We start from the raw sequence: 26,533 nt of genomic DNA, 5'->3' as shown, positions 1-26,533 counted from the left end.
TGGATGGATGGATGGATGGATGGGTGCATGGATGGATGGGTGGATGGGTGGATGGACGGATGGGTGCATGGATGGGTGGATGGATGGATGGGTGGATGGATGGATGGATGGATGGGTGCATGGATGGATGGATGGATGGGTGCATGGATGGAGCGATGAATAAGTGGATGGATGATTGGCTAGAGGGATGGTGTCAACCATATTTTCTAATTCCCTCAATGAAAGTAGGAGGAACTTTTGCATGTCTAGTCCCAGGTTCGGATGTTTAGCATGAAGCTGTGTTTGCTGTGAGCCTCTCTTGCCCACCATCAGACGACAGGGCTTCTACCTTATTTCCCAATCTAGTTCCCATTTTGTCCCCTATGAGCCACCCCTGAGCTGCTGCCTCAGTCCCAGCCTGCAGCCTGGAATGGCTCCCGCCCACGTGGAGGACCACACAGGCTAGAGGAGAGATTTTTCGCAACAGAAGCATCTTGGCATACTAGCACCTTACCCCCAACATGCCATCTGACAGCATAAAAGCAACCAGGGAGAATACAGTCATTTTCCTTCGTAGCAGCTTCACACTGTAGTTCTCAGAACAGTCCATTGGGTTTCTTTTCTTCACCCCAGAAATGCCCACTTGCCTTTTTTAGTACCCTCCGCAAAGTAAGAATGGTTCTTCTCTTACCTGGATATTCTTTGTAAAATTTGTGTCGTAAGAATCGCCCATCTGGAAAAGAAGTGAAGGGATTAAACTCCTTTCGGGGAGTTTATAAGGCCAAAACTATTTTCATAACAATGCTAAGAAATTATTTGTGTTTTCCACTCTCATTCTCTCACAAGTGTGCGGTGGAATTTTCCAGAAGCTACAGTGGCGTGTGACACTGCAGCCGATTAAATGCAGGAGCAGAACGACCCAATTTCCACTGTTGATTGTCCTCAACCGCCTCCTTCCTCAGCCCCGACCCTGTCACAGCAGTAAAACACTTTCTGGTGGGAGTTGGGGAGAGTGGAGAAATCTGGCCAGATCATGCAGACGTTTCCCTTGGCAACGCGTCTATCGGCAAACTCACTCCTCCCCCTCTGTGTATCAGTCTCATCGGACTGCTATAAGGTTAATAAAGCACATTTGTGCACTTGAAACTAATGTTATATGCCAATCATATCTCAATAAAAATCATATTTAGGTACTCAGCGGGCATTTTGTTTCCTTCTCTTCTGTGGCTATCCTAAAAATCATCAGGGTGTCCGGGACCAGCACTGCCATTTATTTGTACAAGGCGACAGAACCAACAGCTGATCCACACCCTCGGGCAGAGAGCTTATCAGCAACCTCAACACTACCATTTACAACGATGTTTCCATTTACAGCTATTTTCCGAAGCAAATGGCAAAATGCTTCCAGGCCGGCGGAGGCTCTCCGAAACATTCCTGCTCCTCCCTTCGCCCTGGGGGTGGATTCTGGCCCCTGATGCCACGGGCAGGAGACGGTGGTCTGTGCGGAGCCGGACCCCTTCCTCACACCAGGTGTGTGTACCAGAAGTGTCACTTTTACAAAATAAACCTATGGATTTGAGCCCCTGCTCTGGGGTGTGCCGCCTTGTTATCCCTCCCAGGCAGCACCCAGTGAAGTCACTTTGTCAGAGGGAAGAGTCGGGGTGGGGCTCACCTCCCACATCTCAGTCTTGGATGGTCAGTATCGGAGCAGCATGGAACCCACGCAGAAGATGCACAGGGAGGGATAAATTAGGAGGTTGGGAGTGAAATATACACACGACTATGTATGAAACAGGTAACCAACCAGGACCTATTGTCTAGCACAGGGAACTCTACTCAATATTTTGTAATAACCTCTAAGGGAAAACAACCTGAAAAGGAACAGATATATATATAGATGTGTGTGTGTATATCTGAATCACTGTGTTGTACAACTGAAACTGACATGACATTGTAAGTCAATTATACTTCAATAAAGTAAAATAAAAAGATGCACCGAGGACCCCGACTCTGCTCTCCGAGAAATCAGATCTACGGCCTGTGCTGATGTTCATTTTCCTCTCAAGAAAGACATGAACTCCTCAGACGTCAGGGTCCAGGCTGAACTCAGGGCAGACCTTGGCCCCCGGTAGCAGCCGGCTCTCAGCAGAGACGTGCATCTCAGGCGTGGGCACGAGATCTGTAACTGATTCTCAGACAGTCCCCAAAAGTAACTACGTGGATTTATATATAGAGAGAGAGTGCAGGGCTGGGGGAGAGGCAGAGAGAGCAGGATAAAGGAAACAGTATTTAACAATTGATGAATTAGGGTGGAGGGTCCAAGGGACTCTCCTTGCCCCTTTTCTGTAAGTCAGAAATTACTTCAGGACGTCCCTGGTGGTGCAGTGGTTAAGAATCCGCCTGCCAATGCAGGGGACGCGGGTTCGAGCTCTGATCTGGGAAGATCCCACATGCCGTGGAGCAACTAAGCCCGTGCGCCACGACTACTGAGCCTGCGCTCTAGAGCCCGTGAGCCACAACGACTGAGCCCACGTGCCACAACTACTGAAGCCCACGCGCCTAGAGCCCGTGCTCCGCAACAAGAGAGGCCACCGCAACGAGAAGCCCGTGCACCACTACGAAGACCCAACGCAGCCAAAAAATTAAAAAAAGAAATTACCTCAAATATGCAGTTTTTTAAAAGCTTAAAATCCAAGGCTTCTTGTTTGGTTACCCTGGGACAAGAGTGCTCCTCTATTCCCCGAGACCGTTGCTCCAAGGGAAGTTGTTGGAATTTAAGATGTTTCCAAACTCCTGTACAATTACCAATAATTATTGCTAAGTGACAGCCCTCTGGGGACAAGGCAAGGGGAAATTTCAATTCCATTTCTATCTAGAAGGCTCCGATCATTCCTGTGGGTGGGGGAGGACACATACCCACGGGCTTTGGAGCAGGTGGCCAGGCTTGGAATTCTCACCCTGCTCCCTGTTAGGTGTGTGCATTGTCTGGGCACGTTTCTGATCTCCAGTCCTCCCTCTTCCGGAAGACAGGTGACAGCGGCGCACACTGGCTGGGGACCTACTATGTGTCAGGCGCTGCCCTAAGCGCTTTGTGAGTGTTCTCTCATTCCAGCTTCATCACTACCCCAAGGAGCAATGACTGTCATGACCCTCATTGCTCCATTTTACAGATGAAGAAACTGAGGCTAAGAACGCTTAGGTTAGCTGCCCAAGGTCACCCAGGAAGAATGCCGCAGCATTTGAACCCCCTTCAGTGGCCTGCGGTCTTAAGCACCCCCGACGCTGCTCCTGGTCACACTTCTGCCTTCGCAGGCTCGCGCTGAAGCTTAGGGGAGCACCCACAAAGGCCTCGGTCAACCCCGGCTGTCATCGGTACAGTCACCTGACCGTCTCTTTGTTTATCTCCGCCCTTGAAGTGGGTCCCTTTTGAACTGGTTTGGTACCTCGAGAACGGGTTTGAACCTGTCTGGCTTACCCTGGTCTTGGAGGTCATATACCTGAATGAGCAAGATTATGAGACGAGAAAGGCCACGTCATTCCAGGCCTTTCCAGTTATAAAAATGACATTTCGGTTCAGAGGACTCCTGACTATCCCCTACCATCCCCAGCTCTTCTGGAAAGAGCTGCCCCTTCCAGCAGGTTCCTACAGGCTGGCCCGTTCTTGGGGTTGTACGTCCGTCCGAAGGACTGCGCGTGCCGTCCACCTGCGTACTCCGTCCACCGTGGTGTCTACAGACAGCAGTGGTGCCAGCAGAAGGGATTCGGTTCTGTGCTTGAGAAACTACAGACATGGTTTATTTACATGGATTAACTCACTAGCGCCTCAAAGAGTCCGTGAAGTAGCTTAACTACTATTAGCCCTGTTTACAGATAAGGAAAGCGAGGCCTGAAAAGGTGGGGCGATTTGCCACACACAGCAGCAAGGGGCCAAGTGGCCACTGGAACCCTGGCTGTCTGGCTGGAGAACCTACTCATAACCCTAAATAGCAAGTGGAACGTAGGAGAAATCTCAGATTCCTGGTTGGTTCCAATCCTTTTATACGTCATTTTTTTCAAAGCTCAGAATTCCAGGAACCAGGATTCCTGAGACAGTTCCATGTCTCATAATTTTATTTCTTGCAATGATGCTGATACTAAACGTGTAACAGCTTTAACATCGACGTCTTTCTTGAAACACCTCAGAGAAATAAATTCTCAAATGAGGAAAAAGAAATGCTTTGGCAGATAATGCACGTGATGGGTTCTTTGTCCTCGATTTTGACCCTGGTGCTATCCTCAGCTATTAGGACTAAGAGATGCTAACGTGGGGACGTGGGCCCTGGAGGGTATGCTGTCAAAGTTCCAATAAGCTCAACTTTGACATGGTTACCCTCCATCTCCCTGAAGTTCCCGGTTCTTCATTTGCCACACGTTTCTGGCAAATGCCACACCTAACCTCTCGACCTTCCACCTTGCAGGAGGCTGGAGTGGCTTTTAGGTACCCTCAGCAGTCCCTCCTCTGTCGTCCTTGCCCCCCTGGGGAAAAGTATGCAAACTAAAGCCACACTATTCATGCCCTTCCCTGAACTATTTATTGCCTTGTCTCCAAAGACAAATACTAATTAAGTCACACTGAGCAGTCCTAGCAGAGAGAAGTTAAGGGTTCTCAGACAATTCAAATTCTGTGCAGTTTAAAATGGATAGATAGCTAGATATAAATGATCCGACTTTTACTGAGCACCTTTTTGTCTCTGCTCTGGCATCACACGTATGATTTCAGTTAATCCCCATAACCCAGCATGAAGTGGCCCCATTTTACAGATAAGAAAACCGAGGCTCAGAGATGTGAAACAACTGACCCCAAGGTCAGCCAGGCAGGAGGTGGCCGAGCTGGGGTTTGCCCGCATCCTGCTCAGATGAGGAGGGAGAAGGTGGAGGGGGGCAGGGCAGAGAGGGGACAGTAGGAGGGCGCGGCCAGGCTCGGGGGCCGGGGGCTTCCTTTGGGACGGGTCTCCCGTGGGGGGTTCCGGGGAGAGTGGGGTGAGGCTCGATGTCCACACTCACCTGCCGGCCGGCGCTGCTTGACACACTGCCCGCTGTTGGGGACGCCCTCAGCCAGGTCACCCGGGCTCAGGATGTGGCACTCATAGCCTGAGGGGCAGAGGAGTGGCTCGGCCCCGTCCTCTGTGGTGCTGCAGGCCTCTGCTGCGGGGGACACACACGCGGGGGGCTCAGGGGTGGCCCCCATGGGGGCAGAGGGGCCGCCTCTCATCTGCACCCCAGATCCCACGCCGTGCCTGGGGTCTCTGCACACACACATGCACACAGGGGCAGCCCAAAGTCACAGGATCCCAAACATGCCCTCGCATGCATGCATGGTGACATGCATATTGGGTTGGCCAGAAAGTTCGTTCGGTTAGCGAACACGTCGTTCGAGAAAAGTTCTCTGTGAAAATGAAAAACGTCAAGTTTTACTTAAAACCGAACGGACTTTTTGGCCAACCCAGTACATGTATGTTCATCCCCACACAACGAAACACATATGCTCGTGCTTATAATCACACGTACATACATGTTTACCCACCAAAATCCCATACACACACATCACATACGCACATTTTTGCCGACCCACAAGTCCTAACACACGTATACACACACACACACGGCCATATCCACACCCACGTTCACACGCACACACGTCCTGCACACACACACACACACACCCCTACAGTCGCACACATCTGCACAAACACGGATGCACAAGTTCTCAGACCCACGGCCACAAGCACAGCCAGCCGGCTTCACGCACAGCTGCACGCCCTGACAGACACGGTCACGCGCTCGGACGTACGTAGGGTCACAAGCACAGCTGCACAAACGCAAAGGCTCCCTCACAGCCACATCCCCGCAGTGGTCCAGGCCCCTGGGCCTGCCTGCCATTCCTTTCAGAAACTGCTCTCCACCCACCCCGGAAGGAGGCCTCGTCAGCAGGGGACAGTGAACCCCTTATGGTGACTTGAGGGGTCTGGAAACCCCAAGCCCCCTCCCTCTGAATTCTCCACCCAGGGAGGAGGCCCCATTGCCAGGGACAGTCAAACCCCACACTGTTCTGGGGATTCTGAGAGCCTGGCCAAGACCCAGCCATCCCCTTCCGTGTCGGGGTGGGGAGGGTCCAAGCGGGCCAGGTATTTGAGGGCAGGCAGCCTGCCGGAGCAGAGGCTGACCCTGGTTATCAGCTTTCTGGGGGCACCTGAGAAGGGGGGACCCTGGCTCTGCTGTCGGGTTGGGCACCACCCTGCAGGTACCTTGCAATGCCTCCTCAGGGCCGTCCAGGAGCCAGCCGTTGCCCCCAAGCCATCGAGGTTTCGGCTGCACTAGCCAGTCTAAAACTGACAAGATAATAGATGGTTAAATCGAGGCCCTCCTAAGGAAGGCAGCTGAGAAATGCCCCAGCCTCTGGGGATGGGGAGCCTACATCTCATGATGAAACACAGAGCCTCCCCACAGGAGAAACAACCAACTCAGTTCCCCAGCACAAGTTCATCCCTTCCTTTTAGTAACAGAACTCTTGAGTTTCAGCTAGGCACTGGCTGGCCAAGCTGGAGACTACATTTCCCAGGCTCCCATGCAGCAAGGTGTGCCATGTGACTGAGTTCTGGCCAATTGGATATGATCAGAAGTAACGACGCCACATCCCAGCTTTCCCTTGTATGGTTACCTGTCGGCTCCCCTCCCTCTCTCTTTCCCGCTTCCTGCACACTGGGAGCCACTTGGACCATGTGGAGCAACGAGACAGAGGGCACCTGGGTCCCTGGATGACTGGAGCAGAGCCACCTGCCTGTCATGGACCACCTGTCGACTCCGGCCTTTTAACCAAGGGAGAAGTAAATGTCTAAGAGGTTGGGCCCCTGAGTTTGTGGGTCTTTTTGTTACAGCATCATGGCCTGTTCTCTAACCCATACATTTTTAACGGGAAGAGTGACCATGTAGTAGACTGGAAGGTCTTCAAAACCCCAAATAGGGATTGAAAACCCAAATGCCTCTGGGGACAGATAGGTAACATAAAGGAGAAAGGTAGGCTGGGTAGGATCACGGCCAACTGGAGAGTGTTCCTGCCTCAGTGGGTCGGCGGCTGGTCAGCTCTGGCCAGCTGTTCCCAGAGCCTCTGGGTGGTTTTTTTTGTGTGTTTTTTTTTAACTTTAGGTCTATATTTTAAAAAATATAAACTTTTGGTTTTAAATGTTGGCAAATAATTTTTTTAAATTTTAAGTACTTTGGAGATTAAATAAAACTGGTCTGGGATCACGTTCGTTTATGACCTCTGCTTTAGTCTGACTCCAAAATAGAGACTGATGTGCTGTCTAGTGCCTTTGAAAGTACCTAGATAGGGATTGGTAAAAATACCAGTTAGCTTTTTCTTTAAAAGAGCACAATATGGTTATAAGATGGTCGCTCTCAGCGTGGAAATGGAAACAGCAGAACCAGCAGTTTACAACTTCCAAACGAGAGGGGTGAGACCTGGTTCCAGAGGCTCTATTTCCAGTCTTCTGGTTCTTCCCTCCTTTTCCCCACCGCCTCGGACTTAATGTTAGAAAATGTATTTTCAATGCTATTTTTTACTAAATAGGAAATGGATTAATTTTTCCTGTACGGGGAAATGTACACATTTTGCTATACTTTTTGGAATACTGAGATTTGGTCAAGGTCTCCCATCAATATGCAGACCCTAAAGGCCTGGAGGCCCAGGGTCTCGCCTCTCTGCTCCCCACCTAGAACTTCCTGGGATCACCTGCTAAATAAACTCCCCTCACTCAAGAACTTATCTCGGGGTCTGCTTTGGAGGAAACCCACAGGCTGCCTGCAAGGAAGTGTGTAAGCTGCTTAGAACAGGGCCTGGTGCATTTCAAGTCATGTTAGATGAGCGGTTCTCAATCTGGAGCGATTTTGCCCCCCGAGGAAACATCTAGTAAAGTCTAGAGATATTTTTGGTTGTGACAGTGTGGGGTGGGGGCACCACTGCCATCTAGTGGGTGGAGGCCAGGGATGATGCACTGCCCAGGTCAGCGCCCCACTACCCACCCCAACTAGAATGATCCAAGCCCAAACGTCACGAGTGCCAAGGGTGGGGAACCTTGTTCTAGATATTATTATCATAATTCTTATTATGACTGACCATTATTTTGTCGGCCCTTCCCGTTGGCCAGTGAAAGCTAGGCCTTCATTGATTCATCCACTCTTCAGTGAGTACCTTTTATGTGTCCAGAGACTATTTTAGGTAGTGGGGATACAGCAGTGAGTGAAACAAACCGAACTTCCTGCCTCATGGGGCTGACCTTCAAGTCAGGGGAATGGTCAGGAAACAAATGAAACACAATATTCTAGATTGGGCCATAAAGAAAGCTTAAGCCAGAAGGCAGTAAGCAATGGCCAGAGGAAAGATTAACATTTAGAGAGGGAAACTTCCCTGAGAAAGTGACCACCTCTGCCTGAGATCTGAACGAGGTGAGGAAGTGAGCTGTGTGGGTGTCTCGGGGGAGGATGTTCTGGGCAGTGAGGGATCCCACAGATGAGCCTGGGGCCCCATATCCCTACACTCAGAGCCTAAGGCAGTGGACACTTCTCCACAGTCAGAAGACTAAATTGAAATGCCAGCTCTGCCTGCTGTGTGACTTTGGGCAACGTACTCAGCTTCTCTGAGCTCCCGTGCCTTCAGCTGTAAAACAGGGCTGATGGTGGTCTCTCCACCCCATGGGACTGTGTGAGCATTAAATGAGATGGTGTAAGGAAAGACTATTTGGAAGGGCATGGACAGTTGTACAGTTTGTGCACTGCTCAGAAGCACCTGTTCTAGGCAGCTAGTAAGGCTGGAGTCCCTATGCCCTGTCTCAGTCCAAAGGCAGGGGCACCTTTTTGACTTGTCCAACCAGATGGGCATACTTTTATGTGCTTCCTCCACCAGGAAGGGGCGCCACTTTGCCTCTCTCATAAAAGGCCCTGTAGGAGCCAGCGTGGCCATGAGGCATTATGAGCATTATTAAGGGTGCCGAGCCCCTTGTCGTCGCTGTGACCTCACCCCAAAGAGAACTGAGTGTGTTCGTTCTTACCTTGGCCTTGAGGAGGGGGTAGCCTCAGTAATGAAGGCCCAGGGGGACCACAGCCCCTGGCTGAGAGTGCAGTCCTAACAGGCTGCTGTCCTCCAGAGGCTCAGCCCCAAGCAGAACTGGCAGCAGAGGAAACTTTCAGGGCACCTTTTCTCCACTCAGCTGCCCATAATCAGCCCCACCCTGTATCCCCCGCAGGCTCCCTTCCCTCCCCTCCCAAACCTCTCCAGAAGGGATCTGAAACTCCTTCCCTCCGCAGATGAACCCCTGAGGGCTGTGTCTCCCAAAGAGATTCCCGTTCAGATTCAACTAACATCCTACTGATTTTCTGCTCCTTGCCGGAGGCGGGGCCGAGCACTTCCGGATGGGCCACTCCGCGTGAGCTGCACAGTCTCCTTTCAGCCCTGCTTTACAAGTGCGGGTTGAAGTTGGTGACCAGCTAGCCAGTGGATGTGAACCCCGGAGTCTGCATGCCCACCTGGACCGCTAAGCTGTCAGGTCTCCATCTCAAATACCCCCAGGGCCAGGCGTCATGAGTGAAGTGGGCCTTGTGGGGTCGCTGGAAACCTGGAGGCCGCCCCCGCTGCCTCCTAGGGGCACCTGAGGCTCCAGCAGATGGTGGCCCAGGGAATGCGGTCCAGTGTTTTGAAGAAAAGCTGGAAGACTTCCCTGGTGGCACAGTGCTTAAGAATCCGCCTGCCAACGCGGGGCACACGGGTTCGACCCCTGGTCCGGGAAGATCGCACATGCGGCGAGCAACTAAGCCCAAGCCCTAGAGTCCCTGTTCCGCAACAAGAGAAGCCACCGCGGTGAGAAGCCCGCGCACAGCAACGAAGAGTAGCCCCCGCTCGCCGCAACTAGAGAAAAGCCCGCGCGCAGCAAGGAAGACCCAACGCAGCCAAAAATAAATAAAATTAAAAAAAATTTTTTTTAAAAAGGAAAAGCTGGAAATCTGGATTTTTTAATGAGAACTCTCCCCCATCTTCATAGGAGGGGTATTTTCCTCGGAACGGGCGGCCCCTGGACCGTAGCCCTGTGCCGGCGGCGGCGGGCCCCGCATACAGCAGGCGCTCAGCGCATGCAGCTGGACGCTTGCTCCGGGAGCGCGCTATGTTCCCATCGCACGGGGCGGCCCGCCCAGGCGGTCCAGGTTTCAGCGCAGCTGTTCCTCCGGTCGGGCAGCGCCGGGCAGGACAGCTCCCCGCACCCCCCACCCCTCCCCCCCGGCCTGGAGCGCCTACCTGGCGGGGGCGGCACGGCCTCCAGGCAGCCGTAGGCGCAGCCGTTGTAGCAGCAGCGCCGCTGCCGCGGGCACTCAGAGTCGGCCCGGCAGCGCGCCGCCTGGCAGGCGCCGGGGGGCAGCGAGCGCGGGGGCGGCGGGCAACGGTCGGCGCGGGGCTGTCGGGGGCCGCCAGCCTCCTCGGCCTGCGGGAAGAGGGGGCGTCAGCGGGACGGGGCGGGCGCTGGGCGCCGCGGGCGAGTCGCTGGGCCTCTCCCGAGCCGCCGCGTCCTCGCGTGATCCCAGCAGCCCCAGCCTCAGCGGGTTGCTCTCGGGGCGAAAGGGTGCTGTTTCTCTCTGTAACAGCCCCCCGCTGAAATGACCGTAAGCCCATCAGCAGCAAAAAGGATAAACGGATCTGGGTAAGAGTTGTATGTTAAGCGTCTATCCTGATGTTTATATGTATGTATGTACATATATGTATGCATTTACATATAAAATAGGGTATATATATGTATATGTATGTATACAAACACAACAGATACACACACACATATTTATATACTTCTTACAATTCATGTGTTTTATATAGAGCTTTGAGAATGTACAGATCACACACAAAATGAATAAATTCACGTTAGCAAACGGCTTGGATAAACGTCACAGGCATAACATTGAGAAAAAAAAATGTCAGCTCACAAGAGAACATATAGTGTGAATCCATCTATAGTTTTCGTTCAAAAACAGGCAAAGCTGATGTCTGGTGTGAGAACAGGAGCGTGGTCACCTGGTGGGTGGTGACCTGAAGGGGGTCTGGGGTCCCGGGGGGCTGGCCCCGTTCCGCTTCTTGATCTGGGTGCTGGTTCCATGGTGTGTTCGTTTTGTGGGGATTCACGGAGCTGAACTCAGGATTTTCACACTTTTTGGTACCATGTTTCCAGAAAGAGTTAAAAATATGATATCCTATTTAACATATAGGAAGTGTGGACGCATTACCAATAAAATAAGCATTTTAGAGGTGGGGTTGGGAGAGTTCAAGTCACACCAGGCCCCATCCGTGCCGGGAACACTGTTCTGCTTCTGGATATGGAGGTGGGGTGCATGGAGGGCGGGTCTTACCCATACCTACACAGGTGTGCGCACACACACAGGCACACTCACGCACAGAGTTAGACACGGAGTAGGTTCTCTGGGGGAAGAACCACCCTGGCTTGCCCCGCCTCCGGCTTATGCCCGAACCGCTCCACCCATCTAAAATGCTTTCCCTACTGACCCCCCGATCTCCCCCAACATATATGTATTTCAAAACCCTGCACCTTGTACTGTCCAAGTAAATAATGCATGTCTGCAGACTGGAGTAGCACGCAGCCACTAAAACCTGCTGATGAGAGATCCCCAAGCGATGGTGGCTCATGAAGGAAATTAAGATATAGAACAGTTTGTCTGCTCTTCACCTATGTTTTCAAATAGTCATATGCACACACATGTAATATGCATATGTTTAACAGGCCTAAAACATCTTGGGAAGGATATACAAGAACACACAGCAGCCGTTGGTCAAAGATTGCCTCTGGAGAGAAGAATTAGGTGCTGAAGCCAAGGGAGAGTTCTCCTTACTGTACACTTGCTTCCCCTTATTGCATGCTCTTTTGCACAGGTTCCAATGTATATATATATTGCCATGAACTCGTTGATTTTTTTTTCAATTTAAAGAAGACAATTAAAAAACTTAAAAGGTAGAAGTACTTAAGAAGAATGATTAATGACAGGAAAAACCTTATATGTTAGTAAATAAAGAAATAAAAGGCAAGCTACACAATGGTGTATGCCCTCAAAGGTCAAGGATGCGTGAATATCCTTCCGCCACAGCTACTGCGGTGGCTGCAAACTCCACGCGCTGCTCCCAGCGCCCAGTAGGGGGCGTCGGGTCACAGAGAACAGGTCCCGACCAGACGCATCTGCCAATGCGTGCAACCACAAGGACCAGTGGTTCTCAGACTACCTCCCAGGGACCCCCTCACAGGGGCTAAGACTGGGCGGGGCGGGGGGGGGGAGGAAACCGTGACCAAGTGGAGAGGGGTAGGGGTGCAATCTGGGAAGGGTGGGGCTCCTGGCCCTCTCTGCTTCAGCCAGAGAATTCTTTTCCTTTTAAATAGAAGCAGAGTTGATTTCCGATATTGCGTTAATTTCAGGTGTGCAGCAAAGTGATCCAGTTATACATATATATTTTTTCAGATTATTTTCCATTATAGGTTATTCCAAGATATTGAATATAATTCCCTGTGCTTTACAGTAGACCCTTGTTGCTTATCTATTTTGTGTAGTTTGTATCCAGAGAATTCATCTTTTCTCCCTTATATAAATCATTTAATTTGTGAAAAGCAAAACTGAATACAGAGCCAACATTTGGCGGAAACGAAGCCAAAATAAAGGGGCAACCTTGTAACTCCTGGATCGTCTAACTCCTGGTTCAGCCTTTTTGCCATCCTCTGCTCGGCTGGGTGCCCCAAATTCCTGTATCCTCAGGAATAATTTCCAAGATGCAGGCAGGGCACATAATCCCGCACCATTAACTCAGTTCATTTTCTTAAGAATTAGCAACATCGGACCCACGTTGGGGCCCCGCCGTTTGAATCCTAATCGGAGGTGACAGCTGCCCTGGCCTCCTTCGGAGGGTGAGGGAGGATGCCTGTGCGTGGCTGGGAAGGGACGGCTGGTTTTTCCGCCCAGCCTGTTTTCACATCAAGCCTCATTTATAAAATTTAACAGAACCTGGAGATCAGACGGGAAACGCTTTCCACCCACCTCCAATGCCTCCCAGGTGGGTGACTTCCTAAGGGCAGCCCCCGACAGGGGCGCTGTCCAGGGAAAATTCAAATGTCGGTTCTCAGAATTTGGAGAAAACAAGAGATAAGCGCCTTAGAAGTCAAATCGCCCCAGTGATTTATGGTGCTGCCGGAACAACAGATGGTTCTGGGTGATAAAGAACCGATTTCATGGAGGGGCCCAGATTAAAGGATTAAATGTTTTGAAAAATATTTCATGTCATGCAAGGTGATGCTCACAGAGGGTCCTAAACAAAGGGTGTTTCCTGGTGTTCCGAGAAAGAACGGACTTTTATAAACAGAATAAATAGATCACCTTCCCAGCCCACGGGGGTTAAAGGTAAAAGGCCAAAGTCCTTGGGTTAAAGGTCAGACCCCAGCTGGCCCCATGCCCCTGCCCCTCCACTTCTCTGGCCTCCCTCCTGGCGTCCCACCGCTCTCCCCTTGCTCATTCCTGGCCAGTGCCCTGGCCTCTCTGAGGTCCCACCTCCGGGCCTTTGCGCGGGCTGTGTCTCCCTCCTGAGACGCCCGGCTGGTTCCAGCCCTCACTTGGTCCAGGTCTCTGCTCACAGGCGCCCGTAGCTGGCGCTCCCCGTTGCCCTCTGCCTGCCTTACATAGCGCCAAACGTCTGATCACGCTTGGGAGGACCGTGTATTGATTCACTGTTCGGTTTATTGTTTTTCTCCCCGCTACAACGTGTCCTCCTAGGGACTCGGTCTTCTTCCCACCTGGGTCCCCAGCACCTACGACCGTGCCTGGTGTAGAGCAGGTGTTCAGTTCATTCTTGTTGTGGTCGATTGAAAGCTGTGATGATGAGAATGATGGAGGCGTGAGAGTGCCCGGCAGCACTTACTGGCGGTTCACCACGTGCCAGGCATCCTTCATCCTTCTAGGCGTTTAATAACCTGCACAATGTCCCTGTGAAGGTGGCTCCGCAGGCCAGGTGGCCTGCACTGATGGGGAGCTGTCCCTTCGTGTTTGTTTAATGCTGTACCTTTCCCCCAGCATCTGCACACGCCTTTGGTCACGTGAGTCCAGGAGGGGCAGCTCCTGTTTTATCCACACTCTACAGATGAGGCCCCCCGAGGCTCAGAGAATCAAAGGTTTGCCCAAGGCCACCGGCAGAGAAGGGTCATATTAAACTCCTGCCTCCTGAAGCCAGAAGAATGCATCCAGAATATAAGTCTGGGGTCAGTGTTTGAAGGTTTGCTAGGACCCCCAACCCCTCCTTGCCTTGGAGCCTTCTGCACACTGCTGCTTGCACCCAGAACTCTTCCCTGTCCTTGCCCAGCTAATGCCTCCTCTTCCTTTGGGGCAAGAACTTAGGAGTTACATCCCACCTTCAAGTGTACCAGGATGGACGGCGCTGAGGCCGTGACTTCCTCAACAGTCAGGGATTTGAGCTCAGGTGTGGGAATTAGATGAGCCTGGCTTGGACCCCTGTAAGCTGTGTCATCATACAGGAAAATGACCGCTCTGAGCCTCCGTTTTCCTCACCTGCAAAATGGGCCCAGAAGTAAGTGCCCGCTGCAGGGATCTGTGGAGGGAGCAGATGAGATCACATCTGTGGGTGCTCTGCTCAGCGATGCCGATAGGTTGGTTTTATCATTACTTTTATTTTCGGTCTTTCCTGCTTCCTCCCTCCTTCCCGCCCTCGATTCACTCACACACTGACGATGCTTTATCTGTGATACTGAGGCAGATGCAAAAGAAACCTATGAGCCGGTCCCTGCCCCCAGGGAGCTCAGGATCTAACTGGGGTCTAAAGACACGCAAGCAAGAAACCCTCCCGCAGCAGCGCCATCATTTCTAGGGAGGGAGGGGGGGCGGTGGGGGGGATGGGGGCAAACAACTGGCAGAGTTCCTAAGAGGAAGCAGCCGCCCCAGCACTGCTCCCTGAGGGTCCCCTGAGGTAGCATCCGTCGCTCCCCTGTAGTTACACCTGCTGACCCCATTGTACAGGTGAGGAAACTGAGGCACATACTCACCATATGGGGAAGCGCCAGGCTCAGAACTGGGGCAGGCTGATTCATAATCACTGCAGGGCAGGCAGCATTTATTAAGCTCCCACTGTGTGCCAACGCTGTGCTAGGTCCTCACATACTGAATTTCACGGAATTCTCAGCATAACCCTCATAACCCTCACCGCTATTATTAACCCACTTTACTGAGGAGGAAACTGAGACACAGAAATATTAAAGGCACTTGCCCCAGGTCACACGGCTGGCCAGTAGCAGAGGGTAGGATTCAAACCTGGGTCTGTCTGACTCTGGCCATTTCCTGTCCCAGGAGCCTGGATCTGGGGAGCTGCTTCTCAGTCTCACCTGTGAGACTCTTCCCGTTTTGTCAGCTCAGGGCCCCCCTCTCTCACACGCCCCTGCCTCCTGCCCACCTCTGGACCAGCCCCTGCTCTGGACGTAGTCATGTAACTGCCTCCCCAAGGGATGCGCTCTGGAAAGAACTCGTCCTGGCCCCCGCTCTCCGCAGCCCCAGCCAGCCCCAGCCCTTGGTTGCCACTCAGCTGAAAATAACACAACAGCGTGTCAAATCCCAGCTCACCCCTGACTGACAACGTCCTGCACGAACGTCCCAGACAACCCATGATCTCCATCTTTCATTTTCATCCCTGCAAAAGGATGGTACAGCAAGTCTGCTTCAAAGTAGCTGCTGAACATACATTTACGGTACAGCTTGGACAAGAATGTCCCAGAGCTGCATGCCCTACTTGGATAAAGATGGTTCCCTTAAGGTTTCGACCTGGTGGCTATTTTTTTTTTTCATACCTTGAGGGGATTTTTTTGGAAGCCTCTATAGATTTGCAAAGCCATTCTTCTTCTGATATAGAGGAAGCAGGTAGGGAAATGCCAATTCTGGGCTGCTTCAGTGGGAAGCCCAATTCCACTAGTCCAAATCCAGAGTCCACTGAAGCAAGTGCCTGCATGTCCAACCCAAGGAGGCTGGATAAATAAATAACTGCAGATCCATACCTTGGAACACCATAGGAGTCTTTGAAAAGAGGACACGGATCTATCATATTAACATATTCACCATATATCGTTCAATGAAAAATGCATGGTACAAAACAATATGAATAATAAGCCAGACACAAATTCCACGTATTGTATGATCACGTTTAAATGAAACGTCCAGAATAGGGAAATTTATGGAGACGGGGAGCAGACTGGTGGTTGCCAGGGGGCGAGGATGGGAAGGGGAGTGCAGAGCAGCTGTTTAATGGGTCTAGGTTTCCTTTTGGGGTGATGGGAATATTTTGGAACTAGACAGAGGTGGTGGCTGCACCACATTGTCGACGCAATAAATGCCACTGAATTGTCCACTGTAACGTGGTTAATTGTATAGCATGTGAATTTCATCTCAACAAAAAAATTTTAAACAATATGAGCAAAATACCATTAAGGAAACAACGTGTGCCGAGCATAACTGCTTCACGAAAGAGTCTAGGCACTCACACATACCAAAATGTCAACAGAGCTTGTGTCTCGGAGAATTTAAAATATTTTTACTTATTTGTGACTTTCTGTATTGTCTGAATGCGTTGCAGAGTAAACATCATTGTTTTCATAATCAGGAAAAAAAATTGAAACCATTTCCATTTAAGGAGAAAGAATTCAGTCTCCAAAGCTGCCCCAGTTTACCCACACCCCTCCCTCTGCACTCCACCCCCTTCATTCCCCTGCAAGAGCTTTACCCTTCTTTGGAATGTTCCAGAGAGTTAACGGCCTGACCAATAAATATGCACCCCAGGACTGGTTTGCTTGGTGCAGGAAGAAAGCCAATTTTCTTCTAAGCTTTACTTGCTCTTCCTCTGGAATTCGGATGTCAAAGATCTAAAAATATGTCTCGCCCTGGAACAGAGGGCTTAGAGTTCAGTGTGCATTGAATGCCATTTCCTGACGCCCTGAGACCTCCAGCACACGCTGGGCTCCAGGAGCAGAGTTTGGTGAGTGGCTAACGGGACTTCCTCAGGGAGGTACTCAAAAACCCAGGATCTCACACCAGGACAAGCCATCTCAGTGCATGTCGAGGGCAAGAGTGCAAACTCGGCCACCTCCTCCAGCTGGTGTCCACTGAGCCCTGCTATGCACCTGAGAGTCTTCTAGAACTTTGCATCCCTTCTCTTCTGCTCTAGAAGGTTTTAATGTAATCTAGTCATTCATTTCACAGTAAATTCATAGTTCCCAGGACTACCACGTGCCGGGCACTGGCTGCACGTGAGGAGAGCTGACCTAAACCAGAAGACGCTGGCCCTGCCTTCACGCGTGGCTCAGCTCCAGGACAAGTGACAAACACCAACCCAACACCACACAGAAAGCAAACGAATTGCTTTCTTTTTGTTTATCTGTGAAAGTAGGTAATGAAAAATGAAACAAAGCCAGAATAAAAAAAAAAATCATGCAGATCACAATAAGGGAGGTAAATGTTATGAAGAGGAAGTCGAGAAGTTAAGAAAACTTTTAAGAGAGACCTAAATCTTAGGGGATCAGGGAACGGGCCTCTGAGGAGGGGACCATGAAGCTAAGAAAAGCCTGACCAGGAGCCCCTCACAGAATCCCTAAGATGTACCTTAGGTTCCCACTGCTTTTTAAAAAACTTATCGTGGTAAAATACATGGGGTCGGCCAAAAAGTTTGCTTGGTTTTAAGCAAAAATAAAAGACACATTTTTCGTTTTCACCAAGAATTTTATTGAACAATATATTCACTAACCAAATGAACTTTCTGGCCAACTCAATGCAACATAAAATTTACCATTTTCACCATTTTTAAGTGTACAATTCTATGGCACTGATGAAATTCACAATATTGGGCAACAACTGCCTCTTATCTATTTCTAAAATATTTACATCACCCCAAACAAATTCTTTTTTTTTTCTAACTGAAGTATAGTTGATTTACAATGTTGTGTTCATTTCTGGAAAACTTCTATTCTCACTAAGCAGTCCCTCCTCATCCCCACCCCCTCAGCCCCTGGCAACGTCTAATCTACTTTCTGTCCCTAGGAATGTGCCTTTTCCGGACATCTCACACAGACAGATCACAGGCTGTGTGGTCTTTTCTAACTGGCGTCTTTCACTGAGCGTAACGTTTCCAGGGCTCATCCATGCTGGAGCGGGTCTCAGTACTTCATTCCTTTTTATGGCTGAATAATATTCCATTGTGTGGATGGACGCCGTTTTGTTGATCTCCTCTGAGCTTATGGACATCTGGGCTGTTTCCACTTTGGTTACCGTGACTAGTGCCACTATGACAGGTGAGTTTCCCTCTGCTCTCCTGCCTCCTCGCATGCAGGGTCCCAGATTATAACCACATGGTTCTTGGATACTTTTCCCCTTGCTCGTTTCCACCTGGAATCAATTTCAGGACTGAAACCTCAGGTACAGAAGCCAGATTCAGAGAGGAGGAAGTCACCCGCAAAGTCACACTATTCATTTATTTTTCCTTCCTTCCATCTACCTGCCCATCCATCCAGCTCCTCCCCCTCGTTCTTAAAATGTTTCTGAGAGTCTGTGACGGGTCAGGCTCTGCGTTAGGCCCTCGGGGATGGCCGAGCCTACAGTGGGGCACTTCACCGCGGTACGTCACACGTCCCCTCTCTCCAGCCCCCAGGGAGGACTTGTGGGCTCTCGACCATGAACGCTCCAGGGCCCACTGAGCAGCCCCTCCCCTCCAGATGCATGCATCCTCGGGGCGCTGAGGATGGGGTCCTGCAGGGGTGCACTCCATCTCACATCTTTCAAGGAGCAAGGAAAGCCTCTAGGACTCTGAGGGCACAGTGACAGCTTCACCAGTCCACGGCCAGAATGGTGTGGGGAGAGTCACTCTCTGCTCTGGCTGGAATTCCCTCATCTGGGAAGAGTCTACCATTGGGGCTGCTGGTTGCAAGCAACAGAACTGACTATGTTGGTTCCCAGAGGCCGACCGTATGAGCGTGCTAGGGCCGCTGTAACAAACAGCACAGACTGGGGGCCTTAAAACAGTGGAGCTGTGTTCTCTCACGGCTCTGGAGGCCAGACGTTCAAAGTCAAGGCGTCGGCAGTGTTGGTTCCTTCTGAGGCTGTGAGGGAGAATCTGTTCCATGTTTCTCTCCTGGCAATCCCTGGAGTTCGTTGACTTGAGATGCATCACTCTGATCTCTGCCTCTGTCTCCACACGGCCTTCTCCCTGTGTGTCTCTGTCTCTCCTGTCTTCTTCTGAGCTCACCAGCCTCATCACATCGGATTGAGGGCCCACCTAATTTCAATATGTCCTCATCTTAATTAATTACACTACAATGACCCTATTCCCAAATAAAGTCACATTCACAGGCACCGGGGCTTAGGACTTGAACAGATCTTTTCTGGGGGTAGGGGAGACAAAATTAAACCCTGAGACTAGGATTTTAGTGCAGGTGGTATATTTGCGAGAGGGTCCCAGGCAGCTCTAGCAGGGGAGGGGCACGTGAGGCAGGGAAGCGGGGGGCCGTCTGGGGACGGTTCACGCCCAGGTGACCGCCCTAGGCACCTGGAGCTCAAAGCCAAGGGCGACCTCTGAGAAACTGTGCAGATCACTCTTCAGAGGCGTCCCAGCCTGGGCTGAGGAAGCCAGGCCGTGGTCCTTCGGCTCTGTTTGCTGCCACGGGATGGACCCGAGCACCTTGGCCCGTCCCGTGTGCCGGCAGAGCGTGTTCCGAGGACAGAGCTTCCAGGATGAAGGTGAGGATTCAGGACTCAGGGAATGATGAGAGCGGAGTAGAGGTACCCACAGCTCCAGGCCACCCGCCTCTCCCACTCTTGCTAACTTAGCAAAAAATAAAAGATGCGCCAGAAAGCTCTGGAGCTCACAGAAGTAACAAGGGAAAGGAGGACCAGCCTGGGGAGACTGCGGAACACGCCTTGCACAGGGCCTCTGTGCTCGGCACCAGAAGATGCTGCTCTGGGCAGGCCAACCGCAAAGGGGTGCCCCGTCCGGCAGGATGCATTACATCCTCGCTCTGGGCTGCTGCAGCCCCACGCCGCCCCTCCGCCGGGCAGGCACCTTTGGGCAGGGCGCAGACTGCCTAGCCATTTCCAGCTGCCCTGAATGGGAGCTTAGGGTACAAAACAGACACACAGCCACAGTGACACACGGGGACCATGGGGCTACCCAGTCCCCAGGCCGACGTGGCGGCTACAGTAAGTCCCACCTGGTAGGTTTGTTCAGGGGATCCTGAGATAGCCTGGCCTGACACATAGGAACACTCAGCAAAGAACTGTTCTTATAACCTTCATCAAATGGCAGGAAAGCAAATCCCAAAACACCAGCTCCACAGAACTGACCCTGAGCTCCCCAGAAAGCCTCTTGGGCCCCTGACAAACACCCCTCTTCCTAGCCTATTCCTTTCCATCTTATCTGGCCTCGTAAATATCTGTCTTTGTTTTGTTTTTATTAGTACACAGAGAGAGGTGTTCCCTGGCCAGGCACCAAGCTGAAGGCTCTCGGGGTGTTTCCACTGGATCGCAAAGTAGCACTGCCGTCTCCCACGCTGCAGACGAGGAAACAGAGGCTCAGGGAGGACAAGCCTTCTCCTCCTTACAAGCCTCCCTACAGGGCCTCCCGTGTCTTCCTCTCAGGCACTGTCTCTTGGGCAGGAAAATGCACACAGCTTCCAGGAAATGCCCCGGACCCCCTCAGCCCCCTCTGCCCCCTCTGTCAAGGGGCGGGGCTTTGAGAAGGGGAGGAGCCAAGACGCAGGCAGCCACGTGCGGGTCTGGGTTTAACACCCAGTCCTCCATGTGCAGCCTTTGCCAATTTCCATGGTGTAAACACTCTCACTGGGGCTGATTGCAAGCTACCAATGTGGGGCCACTGAATGAGGAGTTGGGAAGAGAAGTGTAATAGCTCCTCGATAGATGGTGTTTCTACCATGCAGATGCCGCAGACATGAACGACCTCGAGAGCAGGGAGAATGGTAAGAATGCAACCAAAATAATTAGGAAGTGATATGTTTCTGATAAGGAGGATTTCCTTGCTTCCCTTTTCATGTAAATTATATGAGTTTATATGACTTCGTTTTTAATAAGGGCTCTGTTTAACCCTCTGAAGTGGGTATGAGCTGGCTTCAGCATAATCCTGAACACCTGGCCTCTCCGCGCCCTGACCTGCCCCATGGGGTCCAGGGCCAAGGCTGAAGAGCTGACCCAGCCTGGGGTGGGCAATGGGGGCCACATACGAAGTCTCGCCCCTGAATGTGCGGAGCTGCTTCCTGTTACTCCTAGATTCCCTGTTGTCCATCTGCATGGATGTTAGAATCAGAACTGAAAGGGCCCTGGAGGTCATCGGGTCCTTTGTCTTCATTTCCCAGGTAATGACCTGAGGCCCAGAGAGGGGCGGCCAGCAGCCTGAGGCTGCACAGCTCCTTAGAGATGTCACTGAAAAATTCCTAGGCCTGGCGCCCTGCCCAACCTCCTTATCCTCTGAGCCACCAGTCGACAGCCTCTCTTTCCCCAGGGGCTCTCTGTGAGGCACAATCTTGGCACAAACCTCTCCCATGTCTCGGCACCGGAGAGGGAAGCTGACGTCTGCTGATAGCAGGGAAGAGTTCCAGTCCAGTGAGTACAAACTCAAAGTGCTTGCATTCTGACAAACAGTGGCTAGCAGTAATTTGGCTCCTGAAGCCCACCCAGGCCTGTGTTTTTAAAGAGACTCCTCCCGACCCCCAGTGCATATCGTCCCCAACCTCCCAGCCTCCTCGTTCCTCCTAATGAGATGTCACGGCATCAGCCCCTGTGACGCTCCAGGACAAGGTGGAGATAAGGCCAGATGATGTACTGGAAATCCCTCTGTGGTCCCAGAACCAAAGTGCTGGATGCTTTGAGGCCTAAATCGTCCTGTTGGGACGGCGAAGAGCACGGGGGAGTCCAACCTGACAAGGGTCTCTCTTCTCCCTCCAAATACCTACCACCATTTCACTTGCTACTATGCTTTTCTACACCCATGTGGCCTCCTGCCTGACCTATAGTGTGTGAGCCCTGGAGGCTGAGATTAGCCTCAATACAGTTTCATTTCACATGGTGCCTGGGGTCATTAAACATTCCCTTCTCCCTCTTCTCCACCTGGAAAACTCCTATTCATCCTTCAAAGCCCTGGGTTGAATGTCCCCGATCCTGGAAAACCCTCCCTGACTCTCTCGGGGCAGAGCTGCACACACTCTTCTGTGCTTCCATTGCGCTTGCCCATAATTTACCCACAAGAATATATGGGGCGCCTACTTCATGGCAGGCACCAGGAACACTGCACTGAGGGAGACAGAATCAGGCCCTACTGTGAGGAACCTGCATTCCACCTGGGGAAGCAAACACCAACCAATTTCCTCATATTTGAGTAAAAGTCACCAAGACGCAAGGACCACTCGCTGTGCACTGTGTTTGACAGATATGGAGTCATTTACACTGCTCACCCGTATGCTGAGAGTGCTGGTATTGCCTTCCTGAAGCTTCTATGCCTCTGTGCTCCCTTTTGGGGTGGGGGACCTAAAGTGACACCCTTCCCACCTCCACTCTCTCTCCTAGTCCCCTTCCTGCTTTATTTCCCTTCTCAACACTTGTCACCAAATACACTACCGGCACGCCTTGGAGATACTGTGGTTTTGGTTCCAGACCACTGCAAGAAAGCGAGTCACATGAATATTTTGGTTTCCCAGTGCATCTGAAAGTTAGGGTCACATTATAGCGTAGCATATTAAGTGTGTCATAGCATTATGTCTAAAAAACTCAATGTACACACCTTAATTAAAAAATAGCCTGTTGCTGAGAAATGCTAACCATCCCCTGAGCCTTCAGTGAGTCGTGACCTTTTCGCAATAGTCACATCAAAGATCACTGACCACAGATCAACATAACAAATAGAGTAAAAATGAAAAAGTTGGAAGTGGTGGCAGATTTACTAAACCTGCAATTTGTAAAAACGCAGCATCTGCAAAGCACAATAAGATCAGGTGTGCTTGTATACATTTTCCTTTCACTTCTCATTCATTCTCTGCAAGCCCAGCCCTGTGGGGTAACACGAGTCCCCCAAGGCTTGGGGACATATAAGTCTGTATCCCCACAGCCTAGGGCAACAGTGACCTAGGTAAACAGTGGCGATCAAACATACATATTTGATGAACTGAAAGGAACGCATCAATCTGTCTTTTTCAGATGAGATCACCGGCGCTCACAGATGTGAAACAACTTTCCTGAAGTCACACAGCCTGTGAGAAGCAGAGCTTGTCCAGACTTCGGGCTGCAGGGCGCATGCTCCTCTCAGCACAGCGTGCCAACCCTTTGTATTGCTGTCACATGTCACCTGACTGCCTCCCCCACTCGACCACCCTGCAGGGTGGGAGCTGGTTTCTCCATGTTGTACCTCCAGGAACGCACAGAGCGCCCGGCCCGGAGCAGTTTCCACTAAATGTTTACTGAATGAGTCAGGAACGGCACGGAAGCATAATTACATCCTATCGACTATCGACATTTGGTTATTGATTGTGGAGACAAACACTCAGTTTTAAGCCCTCGGACTCTAAAATCAGGTGCTCTTTGTCAGGAGAACGTGAACGTGGGTAGGCAAAAGCACGTCACCGTCGCCCTGTGCATTTTTAGGGGCCCCTGGCTTCTTTACTCCCAGGCTCGCGGAGTCTTTTGAGGGCTGTGAGTTCCATCGGCTCCCCACCCGACTTTGGTACGACTCGGATAAAGAAAGAAGGACGCCTGCCCTGTCCTGTCCGCGCCTGGGCGGGGCGCTTGTACACCGTACGGCGCGGGGATCACCCATCTCCTCCCGGCCGCCCCCAGCCCGGCACTTACACGGGTCCGCTCCGCCGGCCTCGCGTGCAGTGCCCGTTTCCAGATACTCTTGGCAGAACTGGCTTCCAGGAGGAGTAGCAGGAAGCACAGAGTCCAGCTGACCTTCCTCCGGCCGCTGTCCATCCTGCAGCTGGTCAAAGGCATTTCCTCCCAGATGGGCAGACGAGAGGGGCCCTCTGGCCGGGGCGCGGGGGGCGGTCCTGGAAGTTTGCACGGTCTGCCGGACGGTCTCAGCTCCACTCGGCCGGGTCCCGGGGATCATGTGTCCGCGCCCAGCCCAGGGCCCCCGCCCCCCCGCCCCCGCACTCCCGATGGGGGCCGCCCACCGGGTTATTTTTAGCTTGCCCTATTGCATCTGGCCCCGGAGACTCCAAGCCAGACGTCTGCAGCCCAGGCAGCTCAGAAGGCAGCGGCAGCAGGCGGGGGTATCACGCTGCTTGGAGACGTGGCCGGGAGTGGCCCTGTGACACGGGGATAAGGAGTACTTCCTTGCAGGCTGGGGGGGGGGTCCCCTCCCCAGGAGGTGTGCTGGCTCTGGGGGGTGGGGTGGGCACGCAGGGAATGGGTGGGGGGCTTCCGGCTGCTACTTTGTCCAAGTTTTGAGCTGGTCTGACAAACTCTTCTGCCCACAAAAGCTTCTTTGGAAGACTTGTTGCCGAACGGCGACCAGTGGAGCGCGTCACCGTGGGAAGAGCGTCCTTGAACCCTGGTCACCTCCGCTCTAATGTGGGCGTGTGGACAGTTACTCGCCTCGTGTGTTTCTTGGGAGAGTTCTCTGCAACTGTGTGTGTGTAAAGTGCTTCACAGACGTCATAAGTGTGTGCTATAAATGTTGGCTTGCTTGTGTTTTATACAAGGATCTATATTTCACAAACTTTATACTCTTATCGCCTGTTCTCAGCAAGCCCAAGCCAGGCACTGCTTTGATGTCCATTTTACAGATGGGTAAATAGAGGTACAATACTTGCCTGAAGTCAGGCAGTAGTCGCAGAGCTGGGGCTCAGCCCAAGCCCCATCTGATCGCTGTGACACGCTACCAAGCGAAGCAGGAGGGAGCCGAGCTCTGGATTTAGAGCCCCTGGGCTGAGTCCCAGCTCAGCCTCTGTGTCTGCGGGACGCTCACTGCTCCGCACTTCTCTCATGTGAGACGCTGAGTTTGCGGTCACTCACTACAGCGGCAGAGGGAAGTTGCCGCACCCTGGAGCAGGTTGCAGGCTCTCAAGGTCAGGTACCCACGTCTCTCTCACTGCTCGCACCCCTGTGCCTTGCACAGCGCTCAGCAGGCACTGGCCCAATGCACTGAATAAATGTCACCATCATGACACAAAGGCGTATCCCTGGTCTACGGACTAAGAGATGGTCACAAAAGCCAGGCGTGTTTCCCAAAGCCCCCGTTCATGACTGGCCTCCCAGGCGCTCTCCTCGGGACATGGCACAGGGCGTGGCCACAGTAGGTGCTCAATAAACGTTCTTCAATTGAGCTATCAGTTCCTCAGCTGTATTCAGACCATAGGGACCCAAGGCACCGAGCTGTGTGCCGTCAGTTAATTTCTTGTAAACATTAACTTATTGTTTTTGTTTTTGTTTTTTTGTGGTTTTTTTTTTTTTGCGGTACGCGGGCCTCTCACCGCCGTGGCCTCTCCCGTTGCGGAGCACAGGCTCCGGACGCGCAGGCCCAGCGGCCACGGCTCACGGGCCCAGCCGCTCCGCGGCATGTGGGATCTTCCCGGACCGGGGCACGAACCCGTGTCCCCTGCATCGGCGGGCGGACTCTCAACCACTGCGCCGCCAGGGAAGCCCAACATTAACTTATAAAAGAGATCTTCCCAAGTCTTCAAGACAGGGGGTGACTATTCTGGGAACACGGCTGCCCTCCGGGTTTCACGTGGAAGGAGAAAAGGCTCTGAGTCGAGAAATAAACATGGTACAAATCTACCCAGGAAAGCAGCCGCTTTCCTTTGATCAGGACAAGGCAGGATCCCGGCCTGACAGCCAGCCTGGATGCTCCCAGCTGGGGCCGAGGGGGCCGGCCAGGGCCTGGGGCCCCTCATGATGTCAGGGCGGGCAACTCCTCCCCAGTTCCTGCCAAGCCTCAGAACTTTATGTTCCACGTGGCGGAGGTCCTTCTGGTTTATCTGAGCTCTGGAGACCTGGATTTGATCCCAAGCTTCATGGGCTGCACTCCTGGGATTCATCAAGCCTGAGTGTGACTTCCTGCAGATCTGTGGGAGGGGTTTCCTCTGGGAAAGCCTTGGAGCTGGCAAGGCTTTTCAACTCCTCTGCTGCCAGAGGCCAGCTGGCGAGGCCTGCCCACAGGAGTCTGACAGCCGCTGCCTGCTGACAGCTTTGCTCCCTCCAGAAAGGGAGGAAAATATCTCCTTTAAAAATACAAAGGGTGGGACTTCCCTAGGCGCGCAGTGGTTGAGAATTCGCCTGCCAATGCAGGGGACACCGGTTCGAGCCCTGGTCCGGGAAGATCCCACATGCCGCGGAGCAACTAAGCCCTTGCACCACAGCTACTAAGCCTGCGCTCTAGAGCCCACGACCCACAACTACTGAGCCCACGACCCACAACTACTGAAGCCCGTGCGCCTAGAGCCCGTGCTCC

General features: G+C 52.1%; 1 protein-coding gene across 1 annotated transcript in view; it reads right to left on the bottom strand.

The window, feature by feature from the left end:
• Positions 1-24,147, bottom strand: part of WFDC1 (WAP four-disulfide core domain 1) — a 27,803-nt gene extending 3,656 nt beyond the window's left edge. The window contains exons 1-5 of the mRNA XM_024125094.3: positions 23,926-24,147; positions 10,301-10,484; positions 6,264-6,347; positions 5,023-5,163; positions 671-712 (exon numbers count right to left, since the gene is read on the bottom strand). Of these exons, the coding sequence (XP_023980862.1) occupies positions 671-712; positions 5,023-5,163; positions 6,264-6,347; positions 10,301-10,484; positions 23,926-24,069 (595 nt within the window). The 5' untranslated portion in view covers positions 24,070-24,147. The remainder of the gene's footprint in view (positions 1-670; positions 713-5,022; positions 5,164-6,263; positions 6,348-10,300; positions 10,485-23,925) is intronic.
• Between the last annotated feature and the right edge of the window lie 2,386 nt (positions 24,148-26,533).

The sequence above is a fragment of the Physeter macrocephalus genome, chromosome 17 (genome assembly GCF_002837175.3).
Source record: "Physeter macrocephalus isolate SW-GA chromosome 17, ASM283717v5, whole genome shotgun sequence".
Taxonomy (NCBI): domain Eukaryota; kingdom Metazoa; phylum Chordata; class Mammalia; order Artiodactyla; family Physeteridae; genus Physeter; species Physeter macrocephalus.
This window is presented reverse-complemented; position numbering and strand designations above follow the sequence as displayed.